This window comes from Cariama cristata, unplaced genomic scaffold, assembly GCF_000690535.1.
Source record: "Cariama cristata isolate BGI_N322 unplaced genomic scaffold, ASM69053v1 scaffold25207, whole genome shotgun sequence".
Lineage (NCBI taxonomy): Eukaryota > Metazoa > Chordata > Aves > Cariamiformes > Cariamidae > Cariama > Cariama cristata.
In genome coordinates, this window is record NW_009628929.1 from 26,221 (window position 1) to 35,426 (window position 9,206).

General features: G+C 45.1%; 1 protein-coding gene across 1 annotated transcript; it reads right to left on the reverse strand.

Annotated features, from left to right (window-relative positions):
- Positions 1-209: 209 nt before the first annotated feature.
- Positions 210-9,005, reverse strand: LOC104155202 (organic solute transporter subunit alpha-like; the record flags this gene model as incomplete). The annotated part of the gene is made up of 7 exons (XM_009704989.1): positions 210-397; positions 872-977; positions 2,366-2,512; positions 3,405-3,516; positions 6,946-7,104; positions 8,664-8,737; positions 8,854-9,005. Coding segments are annotated over 7 exons (938 nt in total), but the record flags the coding sequence as incomplete, so codon positions are not given.
- Positions 9,006-9,206: the final 201 nt, after the last annotated feature.

A 9,206-nucleotide genomic window follows, 5' to 3' on the forward strand; every position in this document is an offset into this window, starting at 1 on the left:
TATGAAATCTTACTAAATTACATGGTATGAAAACACTCACCATGTATATATCACCGGAGAATAAACAAGGGTATCTTTCCGCTAGTGGCCCTTTCAGTACTGGAGCTCACAGGCATTTATGTCAGAAGTTGTTCCGACAGGGATGCAAGAATATAGAAGCTCCTGAAGCTGAGCTTCCAGCTCCTGCCGAACAGGAGCACAGAGGGCTTCTAAACCCTCGGCAATCCATCTGCACTGACCGCACCATTCAGGATCATCTTTGGAGCCTGCTTGCTGTCCCCAGCTTCTTCAGCCGTACACTCCAGAGGCTCTAAGTCATCGTATCTTCTCCGATAGACCATCCTTGAGATTAGGGTTATCAGAAACATCTCCATGATGAGGAGCTGCTGGGTCATATCTGCCAAAAAAAAGAGAGGCAAAGAAAAGCCCCAAAAAGGGGGAAATGACTATCAGACACAAAAAATACCTGGCTTATTGGTTTTCAGCTGTGCAAAAGGAACAAACTTTACCATCCTGTCCCCGTAACAGAGTGTCTCCCACACTCCGCAATAAAATCAGTTACAGAATGACAGTATTGCCCATCAATAAACATGCAGTAAGTTATGCATCCAAAACGCAAGAGATTTAACAGTAATTACCCATGTTGATTTCTTCTCTCATTTCTGATTCCAACTCATTATCGAGTTTTTCTCTGTGACTACAACAGCTGTAAAACTTTTGTTATCGCTTTTTAAGTCAAAGCTGAGATTCTCCAAAAGCTGCATGATCCCATGAAATTAGTACTTTGGGAAAACACCAGATATCACAGTTAGCAACCCTGAACTGGCACCTTTATAAGTAAATGAAGAACATCCTTCCCAAAAGAACTTACATGCTCCTCTTGCTGAAGAGGAGAGCGGTGGAGCACAGGGAATGATTCCTTGCATGGCCAAGATGTTGATAATAGCTGCCTGCAAGTGGTTCAGAATGAGAATAAACTGCAGCAGAAAGAGAAAAACAGACGCCTTAGCTACCAGAAAAAGGTTTGTAGTTCACACAACAATTCTGCTTTCATAACAGACCCTCTTTTGCCTCATTCCTCCTTTCTTGCCCTCCCTCTCCTTGCATCTACCAGCAGGCTGCCTGCCATTCTGCAGAATTCATCTTTAGGTCAGGATGATATTGCTCTGAATGTCAGTATTAAATTAAACCTCTATTTGAAAAGTGTTTCTTCTCAGCCCTTCATGTGGGAGGTGCAATACACACCGACCTCCCAGCTGGGATTTTAAACAATACTGAGCTCTGCATAATAGGTAACAGTGCTTTAAAAACTTCCTGTTAACCTGACCTATGAGCTTATGTTCTCCCTTAGTGGAAGAAGGACTCAAAAGAACGTTTTTTCTGTTGTCTCCTCTTTTTGCCACAGCAGGGAGATGTGGTGCTCCCCAAGACTGGCTTCTTTGCCAGAAGGGATGAAGGGCTCTCTGTGCAGCCTGGGTTCAGCCACAACCACGTACGCACTCTGTTACCTGCTCTTCGCTGAGCTAGGCCTTCGCTGCCCTGGAGATACCAAAGTGTCTCTCTAGCTGATGGCATAACTGCCCGAGTATAAACCCTCGCATTAACAGTTTGCCATCCTAAACCTGGGTTCACCCTAATGCAGCTCTGCAGGTGTGACTATCCTGTTTACGGCATTTATAAATGCTTAATAATTTCCTTAACGGAGACCTTAGCGCGCCAGCCTTTCTATGCGTCCTGTCCCAGAAGGATGCATAACCAAGGATTCTCCTGTACTCTCTTCAGGGTGATGTGAAAGAGGGTGGCCTGTCCCTGGGCTTTTTCAGTCTAACCTGTCTGGTTCTGTTCCTTACTACTCAACAATTCCCAGCCAGTATTTTCATTAGTATCTAACTCTGAAGTGCAGAATGGCCAAGAAAAATATTGTCAAAACAGAACACTGTGACATGCTGAAACAGTTCAAACAACAGCCACCCACACAATGCTCTACATCCTCTCCTAGGTTTTAAAAGCACGTACCAGTATTTTAAGACTGCGTTTCAGGATACTGCACCTACAAAGTTTCCTTCAAGCCCCACAGAAGGTGCTGGTTTGATTTCAGGTGCCTAAAGATAAATGGATTTTACGCAGCTTTCACATCTCCAGCACTCCTGAGAGACTAGAGGTAAATTGGCTCCAGCTGAAACTGAACAGCAGCCAAGGAGAGAGCTTCAAAGGGATGCGGCTTTAATCAGGTAAAAATATGCCTTTGCACAGTGTATTTAATGGGTGGAAAAATACTGTAACTTTTCAACAGAGGACCAAGAACCAGAGGGACAGATAATCAGCAGTTAAGAGAAATTCTTACTGGAAATATTAAACTTCTCACCTGATAAAGAGCAAACTTTGGGATGATCTTCTTACAGATAAGGAGAGTCCTAACTTGTTGAAACATGATTCCAACTGGCCACAGAGCAATAATGGTGAGGACACCGATGAAGCAGCTAATCCATATTGCAGCTCCTTTGGGAGATAACTGAGAGGCAAATCAAACAAGCGTGCCTATAAAACTTTACAGCGCATTTTACTATTTCCAGGAAGAAGTTGTGTACTGGATGATGCAGATGTTCAAATGCTTGTTTCTATCTCCATGAAAGCCGACAGCAGCAGCAGTTGCTGGGGTTTACATGGGGAAATTGCAGAGTACCAACTGGAGCGTTAGCACAGTGCTCTCGCCCAGCAGGCACGGACACGTAAATCTGTTCAGCGTGGGAAGGTAACCAGTGACACAACCCCTCAGTCTGACCCCAGCAGCACCCGGGGACACTCAGCAGCTCGTGAGAGCATATTCAGCATGACATCTCAGAGGGGTCATTTATTTTATACATGAAACAACAAAAAATTTATTACTTTTAATCTGAGTTATCCAGGAGGTGCAGAATTATTAGCAGACGCAGACTTTTCCATCATCTTGCAGCTTACATGGTACAAAGAAGTACAGTACTATCTTTTCTACTTTCCACAGATATAAAAATCACCATGATTTGCAGGAAAACAGAATTAGGCTTCCTGTTTACATGCCAGTACACACACTTGTTTCTTAAGGCTGTACCCTACAAAACACAGGGCAGGTACATCCCACAGGGCAACCTGCAGTCCTGCTATTCTAACCACACCAGCTGGGAAACACATTGGAGCATAATCTGATGCCCAGCCCACCCAGATGCCCAGTTCCTTTCCAAGAGAAGCCAGGAAATACAGAGTCTGGGGTGGCAGAAATAATACGCTTCAGGGTCTCAAAAGAATACAGTAAGGACTCCCTTGGAAGAGCTCCAAGATCTCACAGTTTAGTTGTAGGCTAAGACACCAAAATCAATCCTAAAACCTACAGATTTTGTGAACCATCTCTGATTAAAATATTTACTTACATTGTAGAGGGTGTAATTGCCATTACTCCAAAGCACTATTGACAAAAACATGAGCACGGGTCGAAGAAAAGCAAACTGAAAGGTGCCCAGCTTCAGCCAAAAGAGGGTTCGCCTGGCCAAAAAAAAAAAATAAAACCACAGAGGCCAAGATCTTATTAGCAACCTTAATAACATTTTTTGGATACTGTCAACTGCAAAACTTTTCCACTCCTGTAGCATGTGGCTAAAATCTGGGGAGGAATAGCTTCAAGATTAGAAAATCCTTCCAAGAATTACCCAGTGTTTATTTAGTAAAGTCTCTACCAAAATAGTACTTTTCCTGTTCTGCAGCAATTACATCCTAACCAAAGGTGGGCAAAACTGCCTTCAGCTTTGGGGCCCCCAGCACCAGAAGGACATGGACCTGTTGGAGTGAGTCCAGAGGAGACCACGAAGATGATCTGAGGGCTGAGGCACCTCTGCTGTGAGGACAGGCTGAGAGAGTTGGGGTTGTTCAGCCTGGAGAAGAGAAGGCTCCAGGGAGACCTTAGAGCAGCCTGCCAGTACCTAAAGGGGCCAAAAAAAAAAGCTGGGGAGGGACTTTTGACAAGGGCATGGAGTGATAGGACAAGGGGCAATGGCTTTAAACTGGAAGAGGGAAGATTTAGATTAGGTATTAGGAAAAAATTCTTCCCAGTGAGGGTGGTGAGGCAGTGGCAGAGGTTGCCCAGAGAAGCTGTGGCTGCCCCATCCCTGGCAGTGTTCAAGGCCAGGCTGGATGGGGCTGTGAGCAACCTGGTCTGGTGGGAGGTGTCCCTGCCCAGGGCAGGGAGGCTGGAATGAGACGATCTTTAAGGTCCCTTCCAACCAAACCATTCTGTGATTCTGTGATTCTATGAAAACGTGATGTCTTTCTCTGCCCTGAAGCTACCCAGACAGCCAGTGGCAGCATAACCGGTTTCTGAACAATAATGCCACTTGCTCTTGCCTTGCTGCCTTACTGTTTCAGTTCTCTGATGAAACTGGGCAATTCAGCCTTCCTGCTCAGACACTTCCTAGTCCTGTGGTAGATCAAGAAAGGGAATCATACAGACCTAGGTGAAAGGACTGGTAGTTTTCAGTGCATCATGAATACTACCATGTAAGCATCTGGTTTTGCTCCTCCATACTCTAACACAAGAAAGGAACTATCTTTCACGTGGCAAACTGCACCAGGCCAGCAGGACAGCTCAGGATTTCCTTACTTCTGTCAGCATAAACTGGGTCCAGAACATAGCCCACACACAGTAGCCTGGCCAGCCAGCATTGAAGGCCACCAGGAAAAGAGCAGGTGCACTTTCTAACAGAGGGCCTGAAAGCTGACTGACCCAAGCTCTCCTTCGGTCTTCACAGGACAAGCTGCAGCTGCCACGGCTGGCTCGTGTTTTAGTCTATTACTGTCTATTATTTCCCATACTGTCAATGTTGTCTTCACCGTAGCTCCTGGGGCCCTTGAGGCTGCCATCAGAGATGCCTCAGCAGACAACAGGCTGCCATTTAGTATGCTACAGGATACAGCCACGAACCAGGAATTATAGGAATTGCTCAATGAATATAGCTAATAACCACGGGATTATGAACAATGCAACACATGTGGAAAGGCCTGCAACTGGCCAGCCACTTAGTGTGTGTGCCTTTTCAAAGATTTAGTATTCCCAAAGGGCTTTAAAGAGTAACGTGACAAACAGTGCAGTCACTGCAATGCCACGAGTTGTTTCCCTTCTCAACACAGGTCTATCTTTCTTGACCGTCAGACCTCTTCTGCCACATCTCTCCCCATTGTAGGGCTTGTTACTTTGCCTCATCTGTCTACGGTGCCTTCTTAGCCTTCCCAGGACTGCTCGATAGTAATGCAGAGGAATAGGATAGACTGCTCGAGGAATATGGGACTGACCTTTCTCTGGTATAGCTTGCTTATATTTCAAAAAACTGTACCCTGTAATGGGAAAAGGCTAGAAGTTAGAAGCAGAGACAGCAGATGGGTTTCCCAGTGCTACAGACACCACAGAAGGAGCAGACAGCTGTCCTTCCTCCCAGTAGTAGTAGGCACTATCTAGCTCCTGAAAGGAGTTACTATTAGCTAGTATCATCCTGCATAAGCAGTCACTGGACTGACCAACAGGAGGGCATAGTAGAGGATCCTCTCCCAAGCTCCCAGCTACTATAACCTATACAGAGGGTGACTGACATGGAAAGAAAACCAAATATACTGGTGACACGTTAGATCTACAGCACAGCTCTGTCCCGTGGCATTTCTTCAGCCCTGACTGCTGAAATGAGCCTGAACCAATGCACATGAAAATTAGTAGGAGTCATTTAGATCCATATCAGTAGCTGCTGATCTTATATCATTGCATTACATCCATTTTTGGAGGGACATTTTTCGGTTGGTTTACTACCTATTCTCGGTGCTCCCTCCATGTAAATAATTAGCGTTATTCTGTTAAAATAAAATGGTGGAAACAAGAGTTTAAATTCTAATACCAAATGACGCAGTTTAAGGAAGATTTCTTCCAATAAAAAATGAGAATTTTTGCAAACACAGCATGAACCGCTATGCTGCGTTCTGTTTGCCGCTTTCATTTAACCAGACCATAAAGTCCCTAGGGTCCCTCTGGCACAGATATCCAGGCCCTCATGGAAAAGTCTCTGTCTTGCAAATTCAGTCCTTCAGCTTTTGCTTTTAATGAGAGAAACAGTCTCATACCCTGTGCCAGTAGGAAAGCCCTGGGAAATACATGAGGCTTCCAGGCTGTGGAGCGGCGTGTAAATGACAGGGTGACATGAGCCAGAGGAGGCAAGGTTTATGTCACAGTATATTGGCTCCCATAAGTGCAGCTCTCCATCCTTATCCCACTTCCCAAAGATGCTTTAATACTAAGTTTAGTAGAAGAAAATATTTGCTTTTGCCTCACCCGACAATGCCATTTCATTGAGATAAAAGCTTGCCAAGAATTAAATTTATTTTTTGTTCTAAAAATTATTTTAATCTGAAGTAGTTTTAAAGTCAAAATCAGAATGAAACATTTCAATTTTATCAAAGTAAGAGAGATTTTCTTTCAAGAGAGCCTCAATTTGACAATTCTGCTTGTGAAAAATAACCAATTCGGAGACATTTGTTCCTTTCTGGAATGAAAAGAAACAGAAATCTCAATTATTAGGTTTTCTAGAGTAGAAATTCCTCCTCCCACACACCATTGCTTACTATAGAAATGGTTTCTTGGAAGAGAACAGGATTAGCTGGGGAGATACTGCAGTGCTCAACATTACTATGAGTGGGAACACTGCACCGGGTTAAACTGAGAGAGCTCGTGCTCTCGACTCTTATGCAAAATTCTGCATTACAAAAACGGAATAAATTAGTGGTGGTGTACAGCCCCAGAGTGATGGCACTGTTTAAAAGAGACGACTTGAGACTGACTTTCGGGAAGCGGGGAGGCCCTTTGCTGTAAGCCTGGCCTTGCCAAGCTGGCGGAATTCCAGCAACCATTTTCCAGCTGGGAAATCTTAAAGGGCAACTCACCTAGTGATGCGCACACGAGGGAGGCAAAGGCAGCAGCAGCAGCAGGGACCGGTGCTGATCTTGAAGTGATCATTTTCAAACCGCCTGAGGAACAGCTTTTGACCTCCACACTCTTTAATCATCATCATCAGGAACTTGTGGATAACTATGGCAAAAAATCTAGGAGAGGAAGAAAATGCCAGCTTGAACCTGCCTGTGTGTCTTGAATGCCTGCGCAGGCCAGTGCCGCCTTCTGTCCGGGGTTTTTACAGCTTGTGCTTTGCAATCAACAAAGATTCTAGCACTAGCTGTGAAAACCTTCTGCTTTCCATCACCTTGGAGGACCAGAACTGCCCTAACCTCACCAAAAGAGGAATAAACCGCGGCACAAAGCAGCTGTGGAATTTCCCAAAGCTGCACTGGTGGCTGGTGGCAGAGTCAGTATTAAAGCACTGGCTTTTCAGGCCCAAGTCATTATGGCTGTATTTTTCCATTGGTTATCTAGTCCTGACTGGTCCAAACTTTTTAGAACAAGTCCTCTTCCTCCTCTTAAAAAAAAAAAAACGCAAACAAAAACTGACAGCAAATATGGCTAGGTTCATGTATATAGATAGCTATCACTGAACGTGCTGGCCCCGTCAGGGTGCGGTTCCTCTGCAGCCAAAGCCGATCCAAGCACTGACTGCTGCAACCCCACCTCCCCCTCCTTCACCAGCTGCACATTCCCAGGAACTACAGACTGTGCAACCGCCCTTTCTGCCCTGTCCCGAACCGATTTAGGGAACGGATTCACTGAAATCCAACTTCACCTAACAAAACACGTTCCTCTTCAGCTGCATGGCCTCCTCGAAGGAGCTTGCTGTGCAGCTGGAGACTGACAGGTAGTGGATGCAAGTGAGGGGACGGGAACCTGCAGCTTGGGCAAGGGAGGAGGGGGGATTCAAACAGGCTTGAAGTGCCATAGGACCGGGTCCTTGGGAGTTTCTGGCAATCTACACTACCTGCACAAATTGCTGCATGCCAACAGCGTTCCCTGCTACTGTGTTTTCCCTCCTTTTTTACTCTACTCTCTCAGTAAATGCAGCATGACCTGGGGTGAGGCTATTAGGAGAGTCTGTGATACTGTCCTGCAGTGGGTTCCAAAATCATCTCAAAATCACCTGTGGAGTGCCCAAGGTCACGGCATCCCCCCACCTGTCTCTGCCGACCAGGGCTGCACCATCACCTCCAGAAAGCAAGGACCACGTTTCTCCCTTCTTCTCTGTGCACGTCAGAGCTGTCATGCTCGTGCAGAAAGTGCTTTTATCAGGACAACTCTGGAAGATTTCTACATTGATAGACTCATCGGAGGTTCACTTGCCACCATTAACAATAGACCTCCACGGCTCATCATTAGTAAAAGCGCGGAGAAGTCACAGGTCAGAATCTTGTTCCACATGAGAGGCAGAGAGAGGAAAGAAAGAGTACTGCTTCAAAGCTACTGTCAACCCGAGGGATCAATTACATGCGAGTCACAGATCTTTCATACTGAGGTTCCCACACCAGGGGACTGTAGCACTGGGAACTGCTTCAGCATTTTCCACCTCCCAGAAAAGAGCTGCCAAGAGATTGCAACTCCAACCAAAAATTACTAAATTGTTAAATTTACAAAATGACTGTGTTTTACCAAGAGCGGCAGATGTTTAAAGGGAAGAAATTCAGGGTTTGGGGTAACATCTAGGAACAAGCAGGATACTCACATTGCTGCTGTGAAATCTGTAAACATCGTTGAGCGAGGAATCCACATGCCAATGCACGAAGTAGTAGCGATCACCTACAGAGAAAGGGAGGAGGGCTGTACAAAGGGCAGAGATAAAGCAGGTTCATGTGGATTTTCAGAGAAACCCTATTTTCAACATTCAATTTTATCTCTTTTCCGTGATAACTTACTGGAGCTGCGGCATTAATCCAAATTATGACTGATCTTTTGGAGGAGGGGAATTTCCTGTAGATGTAGACTGCTTCCTCTGTAAACACCAGATTGGCAATTAGCATCATCAGAGTCAAGATTCCAAAAAGAAATCTCCCTGGTAGGTCAAGGCCTGCAGATACAGAAAAGAAAACAGTTTGTTCTGATTTATTTCATAAACATTCCAAACATTTAATGTAAAGACATCATGTCTGACAGGCTTCTTATGGCTATTCCTGCAAAGACTTGCACTCATCCGTAGCTACAGAGATAGACCGTTGACTCCACAGGATGATTCAAATACCTAAACTTAAGTTCACAACTAAATCTTTCC